Source organism: Erythrolamprus reginae, chromosome 10 (genome assembly GCF_031021105.1).
Source record: "Erythrolamprus reginae isolate rEryReg1 chromosome 10, rEryReg1.hap1, whole genome shotgun sequence".
Classification (NCBI taxonomy): Eukaryota; Metazoa; Chordata; class Lepidosauria; order Squamata; family Dipsadidae; genus Erythrolamprus; species Erythrolamprus reginae.
In genome coordinates, this window is record NC_091959.1 from 18,244,420 (window position 1) to 18,261,921 (window position 17,502).

Here is a 17,502-nt window from a genome sequence, read left to right on the forward strand (position 1 = left end):
GTGCAGGGCATGGAGTGTTGGAGAGACGTGGGCGAATCTAGGTAACCCCACGATAGCTCTCGCGGTCGCATTCTGCACGCTTCCATAGACTGCCAAAATTGTCTTATAAATATACTTCTTAAATAGGAAACTTACTTTAAATAAGCAAGTGATGATTAAATCAAAGTGATGGGAAGAAGTTAAGAGGGGCTTCCTTGTAATTGCTGGGTTATGGTGACAATGCTTCTTTCATCTCCTGGTTCCTTGCCCTGAGCATCTGGGACAGGATTGTGTCCTGAATAACAGCCCTCTCCCTTGGGGAGCAATACAGACACCCAATGGGGAGAAGAACCCTCAAGGGAGGGCAGACCTGGCCACTTAAGAACCTAAGAACCTAAGAAGAGCCATGCTGAATCAGGCCAAAGCCCATCGAGTCCAGCATTCTGTGTCACACAGTGGCCCACCAATTGTCCATGGGGATCTTGAGCAAAAAGAGAAGGCAAAACCCTCCCTTCCCTTTGAACCCCAACAAATGGTATTCAAAGGAATCCTGCCTCAATCAACATAGAGGCGGCACATAGACATCCGTTTCGATAACCACTGATACACTTGGCATCCATGAATCTGTCTAATCCTGCCTTGAAGCTATCAAGGCTGACAGCTGTCATGACCTCTTCTGGAAGTGAATTCCATAAACCCTCTGTGTGAAGAAATATTTCTCTTGATTTGTCCTCGCTTTCTTACCTATGAGCTTTAGAGAGTGCCCCCTTGCCCTATTATTGTGTAATAGAGAAAAGAATTTTTCTCTATCCACCTTTTCTATCCCATGCATGATTTTATACACTTCGATCAAGTCACCCCTTAAACCAGAGGTCCCCAACCGCCGGTCCGTGGACCGGGACTGGGCCGTTGGGGTTTTCCAGCCGGTCCGCGGCGCCGCTGCCCTCCCGGCAGAGGACATTATGCAGGACAGGGTGGGGCGTCGGGCAGGGCGGGGAGAATCAGGAGGCTCCTTTGGCGGCTGGGGGCTGCCTGGCTTTGTGATTTTGGCTGGGGGGGAGTTAGGAAGGTCCTACTTCTCCCCCCCCAGCCAAAAACTCAAAGCCTATCTGCTGGATACGGGCGATGAGCGGGACGAGCGGTGCCGAAGCCGGTGGCTGTGGCAGCTGCTGCAAGAGGCTTCTGGGCCGCTCTGTCCCACTCATCGCCCGTATCCAGCAGATAGGCTTTGAATTTTTGGCTGGGGGGGGAGAAGTAGGACCTTCCTAACTCCCCCCCCAGCCAAAATCACAAAGCCAGGCAGCCCCCAGCCGCCAAAGGAGCCTCCTGATTCTCCCCGCCCTGTGGAGAAGTGTGGAGACCTGCGTCACTAAGCTCCACCCCTCCATAACCCCACCCCCATTTGACCAAAGCCCCCCCCCCCCCCCGGGCTGTGGAAAACTGGTCTAGCTTAAAGCCGGTCCCTGGTGCAAAAAAGGTTGGGGACCTCTGCCTTAAACACTGTCTTTCAAAGCTGAAGAGACCAAGGCGTTGCAACCTGGTTTCATAAGGGAGGTACACTTACCTACATGAGCTGTCTGAAAATGAGCAGAGAGGAAAACAGCAGTGAAGCAAACAAAGGCTGACAGACAGGTGGCCTCTTTTCCATTGCGAACACAGTCCTTGGTGAAGATGTTGATTTTGGAGGGCTCAAACTGGAGGGTGGCATTGATTTGGACCACACTGCGGGACCTTATAGGGAAGAAGGAAAAGCAGCTGATATCTTGAGTCAGTCCAGAAACGCGTTACTGGGCGGTGGGCTCAGACCTTTGGATTCAACGGAGGAAAAAGCTTCCTTGCTGCAGTTGTGTGCTACAGTAAGGCAAGGTGAGACAAGGTGAAAATTATCCAACGGGGTCTAATGATGGCTTCTTGAGAAGAGAGAGGACCCCAGCTACAGGTGAGCTGGTAAGGTGGAGCGGGGATGTGTGGTTCTGAGTGCTAGCGGAATCCAGCGCAATTCTGCTACTGCACCTGGGCAAGGAGCGATATTGCGCGCGGACACGCAGGTGTGCCTGTGGCCCATGTGCAGTAGCAGAATTGCACTGGACTCCATTAGCACTCAGAGCCATGGGGGCAAGCACACATCACCATTCCACCTTAGCAGCCCACTTCTGACCACAGCCTTCTTAAGATTTTAGGGTACCACCCCCTCCCACAGGGAAGTATTAATCACTGCCAGAAGGCATCTGCATGTCACCACCCGGTAAGCTTTCACAAGCCAGGAGGGGCATGGATCTAAAAAAAATCAGTTGCTTGCACTCTTGCTCCCTAGGCTAGTGGTGGCGAACTTATGGCACGGGTGCCACAGGTGGCACGCGGAGCCATATCTGCTGGCATGCGAGCCATTGCCCTAGCTCAGCTCCAACATGAATGTGTGTGCTGGCCAGCTGATTTTTGGCTTGCATAGAGGTCCTGAGAGGACATTTTTGGCTTCCAGAGAGCCTCCAGGGAGATGGGGGAAGGCGTTTTCACTCTCCCCTGGCTCCAGGGAAGCCTTTGGAGCTTGGGGAGGGCAAAACACAAGTCTAGTGGGCCCAGTAGAAGCTGGGAAACAGTCCGTTTCCGGCCTCCAGAGGGCCTCCAGGTGGTGGTGGGAAGCTGTTTTCACCCTCCCCAGGCATTGAATTATGAGGCACTTGTGCATTGCAATAGCGCACGCATACACTCTTTTGGCACTCAAGGAAAAAAAGGTTCACCATCACTGCCCCAGGCTCCTACTAACGGACACCTACTAACTTGAGGGGTTGGTTAGGTTTCATTCCCTTCCTCTTTGCCCCAAAGTTTCACTTTGAATGAACCAGACTTTGATATGACCAACCATAATAGGACAGCATTTCCACGGGAGCCCACAGCAAGATCCACCAGCTTGTCTTCATTCATATCCAGGTTTCCATGGATGCTGCTCCCAAAATACATAAAGCCAGGAGAAAGATCAGCAGCTGCAATTCTCTGGAAGACCAAGGAGGGAAAAAAGAGGTTTCTTTAAACATACAGTAGCTGTGCAAAAGTGATTATGTACTTTAACAAGCATGCACACCCAAATTACATCTCTGTGTACAAGTCCTATTGATTGAGTCCAGTTTCCAGAGTCCCTAGACGAGTGAGAGAAGGTCGTCCTTGAAAAACTAGTTGGGTGTGGCCATGAAAAAAAGCCAGTTGGCATCAATTTAAATGACTCTCCCTGTGTTTAATAATTCCCTCTTCTGTTACGTTCCACAGTTCTAATTTGCGCAGAGGAGTTGACCTGGGGCAATGGCATGTGTGCCATAGGTTCACAATCATGGCCCTAAGTTTTTCAGATATTCCTGCAATGTAAGGAATAACAACATTGCTTTATTTATTGTTTTCTTCTTTGTCTGTTAAGAAGAAGCTCCTGCTGGGTCTCTTTTGGGATTTGATGAAGGCCCACTTGGGATAGCTACACATTCTCAGGGCTTTCTTTATGTACAGTGGTACCTCTACTTAAGAACTTAATTCGTTCCATGACCAGGTTTTTAAGCAGAAAAATTTGTAAGTAGAAGCAAATAATGCATGCAAACCCATTAGGAAAGAAATAAAAGCTCAGAATTTGGGCGGGAGGAGGAGGAGGAAGAAGAGGATGAGAACAGTCGCTGCCCAGAGTGAAGAGAGTGTTTCTTTTCTCTGGGCGCTGGCAGAGGTTTATTCCCTCTCCAAGTGCCCAGTGAAAGGAAAATGCTTTGTTCGCTCTGGACTGCCAAAGCCTCCTTAAGCGCCACCAAAAGGCTCCTCTGGCAGCCCAGAAAAGCCCAAGATTGACGGGATTAAAGGGGGAATGGCAAGAAGCTGGCCAGGCCTTCATGCCGCTCTCAAATTTCCTGGGAAATTTTTCCGGGCTCAGGTTCTTAAGTAGAAAATGGTTCTTAAGAAGAGGCAGAAAAATCTTGAACAAAAATCTTATCTAGAGAAGTTCTTAAGTAGAGGCGTTCTTAAGTAGAGGTACCGCTGTATTCTTTTCTTTGTTTTGATATCCCCCATTTTGTATTCCAGTGGGTGGTGAGCAGTGATGGGCTACCAAAATGTTTACTACCATACCGTGGGTGTGTCTAATGCATTTTGTTTCAACATCTTTCGGTGCAAATTGGGCGCTCTGGGGTGGAGCTCCAAATTTTGCTACCGGAACTGTGTTCCTGATCATTCCCGTAGGAGCCCATCACTGGTGGTGAGAATCAAAATATAAATATTGATCTCTATGGGTGGGTTTTCTGTAAACTCCAGTGTTAAGGCTTCTGTCTTCCTTAATGCGTACTGCAGAGTCCAAGAAGACCAGACAATTTCCTTCAACATCTTCCTGCATGAATTTGATGTATCTGTCCACAGAGTGGATGTGTTTGGTGGGTCCTTTCAATTTCTGTGTTTTGTTCTTCACCCAAGTATCATCACTAGTGAGTGGGTGGAATTCCTTTGAAGGAATTTAGGGCTTTGGTTTCTACTTCTTCCATTTAGAGAGCTGAAGTTACTCCATCAGTCTCCTGTCTCTTCAGTATCAGAACTCAGCAGAACCCATTTTGGGAACAGCAAGAGGGAAGGAGAAGCATCTTCAAACACAAACAGTCTGAAGCCTAACTGGCTTAGGTAAGAAATATCCTGCAACCAGATGGGAAAGAGAGACTCAAAGCTTCAAAGAAGCCTGCCTCAAGGGGCACACTCATAAAGGAGAAGTAAAGGCTCCATTCCCAAGATTTAGTACTCTAATCTTTCACATTAAACTCATTAAAGAAAATCCCTGTGAATCTGGCTTCCTTAATCCCGTCCTGCAGTTAAAGGACCTGAGTTTATTTCCAGAGGCTTGTCTGCAGCATTCGTTTTTGTATGCACCAACAGAAAGGCCCTAGTGCAGTGTTTCCCAACCTTGGGCAACTTGATGATATTTGGACTTCAACTCCCAGAATTCCCCAGCCAGCGTATCTTCAAGTTGCCAAGGTTGGGAAACACTGCCCTGGTGCCTGTAGGATGGTTGATAGCAAGAGACATTGATGCAGAAGATAGACATCATTTTTTGAACTTTTTTGAACTAGTAGTCGCAGCGATGGGAATTTTCATGTGTTGCAACTCATCTGCTGTCCTGCAGCTTTGCTGTTGTAAATGTTGTAAAACATGGTTTTTGTAGGCTAGGCGTGAGCTGCATTGTGATATTTTCATTTGCAGCTGGCTGAAGCATAGACATCAGAGAGTTATTGTTAATGGCGAGTATTCTGAGCAGAGTCAGGTTACAAGCGGTGTGCCACAAGGGTCTGTTCTGGGTCCTATTCTTTTTAATATGTTTGTGAGTGACATAGGGGAAGGTTTGGTAGGGAAAGTTTGCCTATTTGCCGATGACTCTAAAGTGTGCAATAGGGTTGATATTCCTGGAGGGGTCTGTAATATGGTAAATGATTTAGCTTTACTAGATAAATGGTCAAAGCAATGGAAACTGCAGTTTAATGTTTCCAAATGTAAAATAATGCACTTGGGGAAAAGGAATCCTCAATCTGAGTATTGTATTGGCAGTTCTGTGTTAGCAAATACTTCAAAAGAAAAGGATTTAGGGGTAATGATTTCTGACAGTCTCAAAATGGGTGAACAGTGCAGTCAGGCGGTAGGGAAAGCAAGTAGGATGCTTGGCTGCATAGCTAGAGGTATAACAAGCAGGAAGAGGGAGATTATGATCCCGCTATATACAATGCTGGTGAGACCACATTTGGAATACTGTGTTCAGTTCTGGAGACCTCACCTACAAAAAGATATTGACAAAATTGAACGGGTCCAAAGACGGGCTACAAGAATGGTGGAAGGCGTTAAGCATAAAACGTATCAGGAAAGACTTAATGAACTCAATCTGTATAGTCTGGAGGACAGAAGGAAAAGGGGGGACATGATCGAAACATTTAAATATATTAAAGGGTTAAATAAGGTTCAGGAGGGAAGTGTTTTTAATAGGAAAGTGAACACAAGAACAAGGGGACACAATCTGAAGTTAGTTGGGGGAAAGATCAAAAGCAACATGAGAAAATATTATTTTCCTGAAAGAGTAGTAGATCCTTGGAACAAACTTCCAGCAGACGTGGTAGATAAATCCACAGTAACTGAATTTAAACATGCCTGGGATAAACATATATCCATCCTAAGATAAAATACAGAAAATAGTATAAGGGCAGACTAGATGGACCATGAGGTCTTTTTCTGCCGTCAGACTTCTATGTTTCTATGTTTCTAAATAGACCTTTTTTGTGATTTTTTGTGTGCATGGTTTCACTGATATGAAAATGAGCAGATATGTTCATTGTAGCGTGGCCGCTGTCTTTCTTAGCCCCCCCATGGCCAATCCAGCTCTTTGGGGGAGGCATTTTTTTGTAACTTTCCAGCCAAGTAGGTGTCTTCTGCTGATTCATCCAGAGCAATAAAGATAGAATAGAATAGAACAGAATTGAATTGAATTCTTTATTGGCCAAGTGTGATTGGACACACAAAGAATTTGTCTTGGTGCATATGCTCTCATTGTACATAAAAGAAAAAGAGACATTGGTCAAGAGTCATGAGCTGCAACACTTAATGATTGTCATAGGGGTCAAATAAGCAATGAAGAAACAATCAATATTAATAAAAATCTTAGGATACAAGCAACAAGTTACAGTCATACAGCTAAGTGGGAGGAAATGGGTGAGGAATGATGATAAAAAACTAGTAGAAATAGAAGTGCAGACTTAGAAAAAAGTTTGAGTGTTGAGGGAATTATTTGTTTAGTAGATTGATGGCATTAGGGAAAAAAACTGTTCTTGTGTCTAGTTGTCTTGGTGTGCAGTGCTCTGTAGTGACATTTTGAGGGTAGGAGTTGAAACAATTTGTGTCCAGATGCGAGGGGTCAGTAAATATTTTCACCGTCCTCTTTTTGACTCGTGCAGTATACAGGTCCTCGATAGAAGGCAGGTTATTTATTTATTTGTTTTATTGTATTTATTATTTTTCTCCAATACAGAATACATATTGAAGAGAATAGACATGTAGTATTATATATAAAGAAAAGGATAGAAGAAAAAAAATATAAAAATAGAGGAGAAGATATATGAAAGGAAGAAAAGATATATGATATATGAGATAAGGAGAGACAATTGGACAGGAGACGAAAGGCACACTAGTGCACTTATGTACGCCCCTTACTGACCTCTTAGGAACCTGGAGAGGTCAAACGTGGATAGTCTAAGGAAGAAGTGTTGGAGGTTAGGGGTTGACACTACTGAGTCCGGTAATGAGTTCCACGCTTCGACAACTCGATTGCTAAAGTCATATTTTTTACAGTCAGGTTTGGAGCGATTAATATTAAGTTTGAATCTGTTGCGTGCTCTTGTGTTGTTGTGGTTGAAGCTGAAGTAGTCATTGACAGGCAGGACGTTGCAGCATATGATCTTGTGGGCAATAGTTAAATCGTGTTTTAGGTGTCGTAGTTCTAAGCTTTCTAGATCCAGGATTGTTAGTCTATTTTCGTAGGGCATTCTGTTTCGAGAGGAGGAGTGAAGGGCTCTTCTGGTGAAGTATCTTTGGACGTTTTCGAGGGTGTTGATGTCCAAGATGTGGTATGGGTTCCAGATTGTTTTTTCTGCAGTTCTAATTATCCTCTGAAGTCATGTGATTTATGTGATTTCGTTTTCAACTGTGGTGTGTTATGAGCTGTGCAACTGCGGAAAAGCCCTCATTCCACCATCACTGCCCAAGACTGGCTGAAATATCTTGTTTGAAACACTTCAGGTTCTGTAGGTCTTTAGCATGCAACATGTCCTCCGCATGCATAGGATGGAATCATCATTATGGCTGTTTTGAATACTCAGGTTTTTGTTTTCAGGTGTTTTCTTTCTTCCAGAAGTAGCTACCATATGCTGGCAAAACCTGCTTGAACACTCGTGTCAATAGATGCAGCAACCAAAGATACAGAGATCAGAGCCATTTGTTTGAACTCATCCACTGCTTAACTAGATTATATCATCTATAAGAGTTGAACTGGGTTCCAAATTATATTGCCAATGTGAGAAAATATAAAATACAGGTAATCCTCATCTTACGATCATAATATGATGAGCCGAGGTGGCGCAGAAGGTAGAGTGCTGTACTGCAGGCCACTGAAGCTGACTTGTAGATCTGAGGGTCAGCGGTTCAAATCTCATCACCGGCTCAAGGTTGACTCAGCCTTCCATCCTTCTGAGGTGGGTAAAATGAGGACCCGGATTGTGGGGGCAATAGCCTAGCTCTGTTAAAAAAGTGCTATTGCTAACATGTTGTAAGCTGCCCTGAGTCTAAGGAGAAGGGCAGCATAAAAATCGAATAAATAAATAAATATAACCTGGAAGTAGTTGTTATGGATCAAGGTGAATAGACCCACGTTTTCAGCCTTTTTTGTGGCGATAGTTAAGTGAACATGGCCATCTTAACTGCATGAATTTTCTCTTTAATTTTTTTCCCTTTTTCCTGGAATTTTTTTTTAAAAAATTGAAAACTGTAGTCACGTGACTGCAGGATGCTGTGGACAGACATCAAAGTGAGCTGGTTGCCAAGCACCCAAAATGTGATCACATGATTGCAGAGGGTGCCGCTGTTATCACTTTGAAATAAGATAACAAGCAGCTTTTGGGGGGTTCTATTGTAACTTTGAATGGTTGCTAAGTGACTGTTTGCAAGTTGCATATTGCCGGTATTTCTGTGCAGGTTTAAGGCACCAATTCTACAGTTTATTCAGAGTCCCACTGCTGCCACTTCGTTGAGGGGCACCAATGACCTGCAGCCTTATCCTTTTCTAACTAACTGGTTTCTAGGAAATGGATGAGGAGATCTATGGTTGTTCTGTTTATTCTCTCTTGTCCAGCAAAGCTTTCAAGTTGCCACTCAGATTCATAACAATAGTCTGTTCCCAACTGCAGGGGTGAACCAACTGAGACAATGTAGGATTCCTTGGGCAAACCCCCAGGATCCCTGGCGATATGAATAAAATGAATGTCACCAGAACAAAATTATTACATGCAGAGATTTTACCAATGTTAAATATATTCTGCCGCACGAATCCCAGCGGCCGATTAGGTCCCACAGAGTTGGCTTTCTCCGGGTCCCGTCAACTAAGCAATGCCATCTGGCGGGGGCCAGGGGAAGAGCCTTCTCTGTGGTGGCCCCGGCCCTCTGGAATCAACTCCCCCCAGAAATTAGAACTGCCCCCACCCTCCTCGCCTTTCGCAAGTTGTTGAAAACCCACCTATGTCGCCAGGCATGGGGAAATTGATATACCCCTAGCTTTTACGATTTATGTATGGTTTGATTGGGTTGTGTGACTATTTTAATGACAAGGGTTTTTAATTTTTTTCAAAAAAATATTGGATTTGTACACTATTGTTGTGAGCTGCTCTGAGTCTCCGGAGAGGGGTGGCATACAAATCTAATATATTATTATTATTATTATTATTATTATTATTATTATTATTAATTAATTAATTATATTGTATTAGCTGAATCCCAGCGACCGATAAGGTCCCACAGAGTTGGCCTTCTCCGGGTCCCGTCGACAATGTCGTTTGGCGGGCCCCAGGGGAAGAGCCTTCTCTGTGGCAGCCCCTGCCCTCTGGAATCAACTCCCCCCAGAGATTAGAACTGCCCCCACACTCCTTGTCTTTCGTAAATTACTCAAGACCCATCTATACAGCCAGGCATGGGGGAGTTGAGACACCTTTCCCCCAGGCTTTTTTATATTTATGTTTGGGTATGTATATGTTGTTTGCTTTTTAAAAATATGATAGGGTTTTATGTGCTTTTTAATATTACATTTGTTTTTCGCTGGAATATTGTTTTTATTATTGTTGTGAGCCGCCCCGAGTCTTCGGAGAGGGGCGGCATAAATATCTAATAAATTGAATCAAATCGAATTGAATTTCATTCAAGCCCAAAAGCCAATGTAGACCCCCAACCATCACTCCTACTCTGCCTTTGTCCCACAGCCTAGAGCAGTGATTTTCAACCTTTTTTGAGCCACGGCACATTTTTTACATTTACGAAACCCTGGGGCACATTGAGGGGGGGGTGTAAAAAAAGTTTGGACAAAAAATTCTCTCTCTCTCTCTTCCTCCCCTTCGCTCTATTTCTTTCTCCCTCCCTGTTTCTCTCCCTTCCTTCCTCTTTCTTCCTCTCTTTTTTTGCTCTTTCTCTCTCTCTCTCTCCCTACCTCCCTCTATGTCTTTCTCTCTCTCTCCTTCCCTCCCTCTCTTTCTCTCTCTCTCTTGCTTTCTTTCTCTCTCTCTTTCTCTTGTTCTCTTTCTCTCTCGCTTGCTCTTTCTCTCTCTTGTTCTCTTTCTCTCTCGCTTGCTCTTTCTCTCTCTCTTGCTTTCTTTCTCTCTGAGCTTCGCGGCACACCTGACCATGTCTCGCAGCACACTAGTGTGCCGCGGCACACTGTTTGGAAAACACTGGCCTAGAGAGATTCTATACCTGTTTATATCTCCGGATCAGATTTTCCTTATAACCGTGGAAGATGTACAGAGCTCCCTGATGCTCATCCTCCAGAGGTGCCCCCACAACGACATCACTGTAAGAATCCTGGTTCAAGTCAGGTACAGAGGCGATGCAGGAGCCAAACCTGGAATTCTGGTAGCTGGGCAAGTCCTTCAGGGCTCCATTAGGAACAAACTGGTTCTTTAAGAAGAGAAAAGATGACAAAGCACATTTGTGTACCAGAGCGGAATTAACCATGAATGCAATTTGTCAGAAAACTTGCTGCCCCTCAAAAAAAGGAAAGAAATAGAGAAAGTGAGAAATCCAGGCAGAAGAATGCATTGAAATTGACACCACAGTTCAGAATGGGAGAATGCAAAACTCGCCATGGCCAACTTGCCACGGGATATCTCAGGGACCGCCTTCTGCTGCACGAATCCCAGTGACCAGTTAGGTCCCACAGAGTGGATCTTCTCCAGGTCCCGTCAACTAAACAATGTCGCTTGGCAGGACCCAGGGGAAGAGCCTTCTCTGTGGTGGCCCCAGCCCTCTGCAACCAGCTCCCCCAGAGATTAGAATTGCCCCCACCCTCCTTGCCTTTCTTAAGCTACTTAAAACCCACCTCTGCCGTCAGACATGGGGGAATTGAGATCCTCTTTCCCCCTAGGCCTTTACAATTCTATGCATGGTATGTATGTATGTATGTTTGGTTTTTATATTAATGGGTTTTTAATCATTTTTAACATCAGATTACTATCGTACACTGTTTTTTATCATTGTTGTTAGCCGCCCCAAGTCTCCGGAGAAGGGCGGCATACAAATCCAATAAATAAATAAATAAATAATTCAACAAATACAAACGTTACATTAATTTCAACTGAACCGTAGCCGTTAATAATAAAATAATCTGAAACAAAAGAGTTACAATAATTTTGATGAAAATAGTCACCAATAATAAAAATAACTAAATAAAACTATTAACACAGCACTGAATTGCCCCATGGCAAGTTGGCCGCAGTGAGTTGTCCTAGACCCCCAGAGTTTGCTGAGCAGAAGCTTTATTAAATGCAGTGGTTTTTCTTCTGCTATTTGATAAAGAACTTTCTTGGTGTTGGTGTTTGTCTTGCCAAGCTTTTTAGTGTTTTAGGATTTTGTTAATAAGTTGTTATATGCCACACTTGTTTTTTCTTAAAAAAAAAATAAAAGTAACATTTCATTATTTTCCATCATTCCCCTACCTTTTGGCATCATCAGCTCACCACTCTCCATAATTTCAGAAAAATAGTATGTCTTTTGAACCCAAAGAATCTTCATTTCTACTGTTACATTAGTAGAATTTCCCACCACAATATATATTTCAGGGAAAAAAATAGCATCATTGTCACAGGGTACACTACAGGCCACCCACCCAACCAGAGGAAATAGATGAACCTTTTGTTAATCATTTATCTAAAGTATGTAGGAAATACTCCTCAATAGTAATGGGGGATTTAACTACCCTGACATCAACTAGGAGACAAACTCTGCACCTAGTGGAAGATCAAACAGATTCGTTATAAACCTAGCAGACAATTTTGTCTTCCAAAAAGAGAGAAGCCATACTGGATTAACATTCTCAGTAACAGAGATGAAATACTGTGTTCAGTTCTGGAGACCTCACCTACAAAAAGATATTGACAAAATTGAACGGGTCCAAAGACGGGCTACAAGAATGGTGGAAGGTCTTAAGCATAAAACGTATCAGGAAAGACTTCATGAATTCAATCTGTATAGTCTGGAGGACAGAAGGAAAAGGGGGGACATGATCGAAACATTTAAATATATTAAAGGGTTAAATAAGGTTCAGGAGGGAAGTGTTTTTAATAGGAAAGGGAACACAAGAACAAGGGGACACAATCTGAAGTTAGTTGGGGGAAAGATCAAAAGCAACATGAGAAAATATTATTTCACTGAAAGAGTAGTAGATCCTTGGAACAAACTTCCAGCAGACATGGTAGATAAATCCACAGTAACTGAATTTAAACATGCCTGGGATAAACATATATCCATCCTAAGATAAAATACAGAAAATAGTATAAGGGCAGACTAGATGGACCATGAGGTCTTTTTCTGCCGTCAGACTTCTATGTTTCTATGTTTCTAATAGAAGGGATTGAAGTTACAGGAAACTAAGGGGAGAATGATCATGCAACATAATGCAAGCATAAACAATAAAACAAAGTCAAACCGGATTCTTGGACTTGAAACTGATTCTCTTCAAGTCCAAGAATCCGGTTTGACTTTGTTCTATTGTTTATGCTTGCATTTCAACAAATTTTTGAGAGTGCTTGGGAAGAATTCCATGGATGGAAATCCTCGAGGGGAAAACATCCCAAGAAGCTTGGGAAACTTTAAAAAGTAAGTATATAAAAGCCCAATTTAGCACAATACCCTGAAAGAATTGAAATGAGAGATCTCAGTAGAAACCAACATAGCTGCACATTCTGATAAATTGAAAGACAAAAAGAACAAGTATAAAAAGTAGAAAGAGGGGCACATAGCTAGGACAGAATAACAGGATATAGCCCGAACCTGCAAAAGATAAAATCAGGAAAGTTAAAGCTTAAAATGAATTCAAGCTTGCAACAAACATCAAATTCAATTAAAAAACGTCTTTCATGTAAAAAGACAAAAAAGGCAAAGATATCCATCAATGGAAGAAAATGGCAAGAAGGTCATGAACATTGAGGAGAAAGCAGACCTGCTTAATTCATTATTTGCACAATCTTTATATAAATGGAAAATCTATCAAAAACAGTATAATAAAAGACATATTAGGAATGCAAGTCAAAAAAAGCAAGAAAATGATAAGAAGACATCTGCCCACTCTATATAAGTTCAAATCACTGGGTCCAGGTGGATTACACCACATATTTCTGAAGGAACTAGCAGACATGATCTCAGAACCACTGGACCATGTCTTTCAAATATCCTGGAGCACCATGGAACTACCAGAGAACTGGAAAAGAGCTAACAGTTTCCATCTTCAAAAAAGGAGGGAGAAAAAAACAAATCCAGGAAATTACAGACATATCAGCCTGACATCAATACCTTGGAAGATTCTGGAAAAGATAAGCAATGAATCTACAAACACTTAGAGCAGTGATTTTCAACCTTTTTTGAGCCGCGGCACATTTTTTACTTTTACAAAATCCTGGGGCACACCACCAACCAAAATGACACAAAATGACACCCTAAGACACTCTCCTCTCTCTTTCCATCCCTGTCTCCTCCCCACCCTTGTGTGTGTGTGTGTGTGTGTGTGTGTATACACACTCTTGAACCATTTCCAAAAACAGGTGAGGGCTGGGGGGTTTTCTCTCTTATTCTTTGGGTGCTTTTTATCATATGCTTTAAATCAAGAGTCTCTCTTTTGTTTCTCTTTACTCTCATTCTCTGTCTCAATCATTTTCTCAATTCTCTTTTTTCCTCCCCTTTTTGCTCATTTCTCTCTCTCTCTCCCTTCCACTCCTTTTTTCTCTCTCTCTCTTGCTTTCTTTCTCTTTCTTTGTCTCTCTCTTGCCTTCTTTCTCTCTCACTCTTTCTCTCTTTTCTTTCTCTCTCTCACTCTCTTTCTCTCTCTCTTGCTTTCTTTCTTTCTCTCTCTTTCTCTCTTTCTTTCTCTCTCTCTTTCTCACTCTCACTCTCTCAACAAAAAGTTGCGAGACCAGAACCTGAGCTTCCTTCTTCGCGGCACACCTGACTATGTCTCGCGGCACACTAGTGTGCCACGGCACACTGGTTGAAAAACACTGACTTAGAGGCAAGCAAAATTATAACAGAAGCCAACATGGGTTTGTCAAAAATAGATCATGCCAGACAAATGTTATTGCATTCTTTGACAAAGTGATTAAATTATTGGAGCAGTGAAATGCTGTCAACATAATTCACTTAGACTTCACTAATGCATTTGATAAAGTAGACTACAACCTTAAAATTTGTGAATTAGAGAGAATCAGATGTATTAATAACAACTCTGAAGTGAACCTGGCTAGTGCTATTTTGGAGGCTTCAAGTATCATAATGTAAAGATGGGATAGGGAGGGGAACCTGTGGGGACCAAGAATATTGCAACAGGTGGCTGGAGAGGGGAGGAGCAGGCTTATCATGTGACCAGGCAGCACCTTAATTGGACAATGTGACAGTGACTGATTCGAGTCACATTTTAATCAGGTGAAAACTACAGGAATATTCAGAGTCAGTTTTCACCAGTTTTGTGCCAAGATGATATTTCCAGTTCTGCTTTCTATTGATTTATTACTTGGAACCCAGACAAACTGGTTGACCAGCTACACTCAATGGGTGGTCCTCAATAGAACTACATCTATATCAGGAGTGGATACCTCACTGCCAGGTTGCTCCCTCCCGCACCTCATGGCAAAGAGACAAAAAAGCCAAAGGGAAAAAAGATGGTGACCAGATGCACAGTGCCAGAACTCGCCTTTTGCACATGCTCAGAAGGAAAACATTTTTTTTAAAAAAAAATTAAATAAATAAATAAAATATGACAGTGCTCAGAGACCGCCATTGACCTATCTGGTTCGGTGATGTCATTGTGACATCACCAGTAGGTCATTACTGGTTCGGATGAACTGGTCTGAACTGGGAGGAACCCACCAGGAGGGAAGTAAGCAGTGCGGTACCCCAAGGTTCTGTCTTAGGTTCTGTACTCTTCAATATCTTCATAAATGATTGAGACGAGGAGATAGGAGGAGAGCCCGGCAGAACAGTGTCCAAGCAGGAGGCCCTACAGCTGCCTCTATCTGGGATCGAACTCACAACCTTCTGATTTGTGAGGCAAGAGTTCCACCTCTAGGCCAGAGCAGCTGGGTCAATGCAGAGCCAATAATTACCTCTTTTAAGCTGTAGACATAGACTTTTCCTCTCTCTCTCCCTTCACTGAAATACATGGGAGCTCCAACCAACAGAACGTCTGTCATTCCGTTCCCGTCAACATCTGCTGCGCTGATTTCACTTCCAAAGTAGGCGCCGATCTGAAAAAGGATACGAAAAATATATACAGAATGAAGACTACAGAGCTCTGCTTTTGTATTTCATGCTTCTGAGAAATTAATGGCATCTGTAATGATACTACTGGAATGAGAGGCATTTTTGAGAGGAAACCATCCATCATCTCCTTGTCTAGACGTTGCTTCTGGAATACACTTCAGAGAGAGGGAGGGACAGAATAACACTTTGATCGTGGAAGATTAAGGGTCATATTAACTGCTATTCTCAGTTGCTTTCTGTTAATTGATTCTCTTACGGAAAGTCCATGGCAAAAAGGCCCCCGATTAACTTCGTTTGAAAGAATTGAAGCCTATTTGCATCAAGTGAATAGTATTTAGTGGATTCTTGATGAATGCCAAGATTTGCATTCTTTTATAGACAGAAATGTGTCTGTATAATAGGCGATTCAGCATTGCTTATTCATTCCATTTGGCCACTTCAGTCATTCTTGAAGTAGAAAAATTCAAAATCAACTTCTTAAAGGAGACAACTCTTCTTACAATTTATAACCTGTCTAGGCATTTCTTCAGCAAATTATATCAGACCCATAGACAAATGGCTTTGAAAGGATAAAGTGAAAAACAGAAGGGTTGATCCTGAATCCTGAGTGCTCTTTTTCCCCCCAATTTTTTTTAATTAGTATATAGACTTTAAAAACAAAGTACAAAATAAGAGAAAAAACACCACATACAAAAAAAGAAAAAAAGAAAAATATATATATATATAACATCATATGTCAAATGTAATATAGTTGTCGGCTATAAATAAATTAACTGCCTTGAAATGGTCCTGGGTTGGGCCTAGAGGCAAAAAGGAGCTGTGACGTTCCTTCAATATACCAGGGTGATCCGACATAAAAAAACATATAACATTATATATATATATATATATATGTAGATTGTTCTGAGTTCGGGTTTTGCCCCATGTAATATTTTGAGTGTCTATGCGACGTTTCGGTGAAATCACATTCACCATCATCAGGCTGAAGTTGTAAGCTTCGTGCTGCTGTAGATATAGATATATAGATATAGATATATCTACAGCAGCACGAAGCTTAGAACTTCAGCCTGATGATGGTGAATGTGATTTCACCGAAAGGTCGCATAGACACTCAAAATATTACACGGGTCAAAACCCGAACTCAGAACAATCTACATACATATACCCGTGAAAATCTGCGAAAACAAATATATGGTGCAGAGCTGAAGGGATTGGATACTGTAGCCTAGAGGATAATTCTCTGCCTTACAAGGCAAAGGTTGCAGGTTCAAGTCCCAGTGGGTATGGCCAGCTGATGAGGCCAAAATAAGGCCGAAATAGATCTATCCTAGTCTCCCTTAATTTTCAAATTCAGCAAAAAAAAACATGTCACACACACACACACACACACATATATATATTTATATTTATATATATATATATAATAAATATATCATAAATACGGACTCAATTCAAATTGTTGGTTATTACCTATAAAGCCCTACATGGCATGAGGCCAGATTACTTACGGGACCGCCTCCTGCCATATGAATCCCAGTGACCAATCAGGTCCCACAGAGTTGGCCTTCTACAGGTCCCGTCAACTAGACAATGTCACTTGGCAGGATCTAGGGGAAGAGCCTTCTCTGTGGGGGCCACTGCCCTCTGGCATCAGCTCCCCCTGGGGATTCGCACTGCCCCCACCCTCTCACCTTCCAAAAGACAATGTCACTTGGCAGGATCTAGGGGAAGAGCCTTCTCTGTGGGGGCTCATCTATGCCACCAAGCCTGGGGTCATTAGATTCTATGTGAACGTATGGTAGGTTTATTTGAATGGGTATGTGTGCATGTTAATTGGCTTTTTAGTTTCTTTTTAAATGTAACTCTTAATTTTAACCTAATTATTATATCTCAAGGTATACTTCTTTTATATGTTGTAAGCCGCCCCGAGTCTTTGGGGAGGGGCGGCATATAAATTTAATAAATAATAATAATAAT

General features: G+C 42.6%; 1 protein-coding gene across 1 annotated transcript in view; it reads right to left on the reverse strand.

The window, feature by feature from the left end:
* The window catches only part of ITGA11 (integrin subunit alpha 11), a 149,308-nt gene that overhangs the window by 54,032 nt on the left and 77,774 nt on the right, over nucleotides 1–17,502 (reverse strand). The window contains exons 13-16 of the mRNA XM_070762793.1: nucleotides 15,369–15,509; nucleotides 10,474–10,677; nucleotides 2,840–2,970; nucleotides 1,544–1,710 (exon numbers count right to left, since the gene is read on the reverse strand). Coding sequence (XP_070618894.1) covers nucleotides 1,544–1,710; nucleotides 2,840–2,970; nucleotides 10,474–10,677; nucleotides 15,369–15,509 — 643 coding nt within the window. The remainder of the gene's footprint in view (nucleotides 1–1,543; nucleotides 1,711–2,839; nucleotides 2,971–10,473; nucleotides 10,678–15,368; nucleotides 15,510–17,502) is intronic.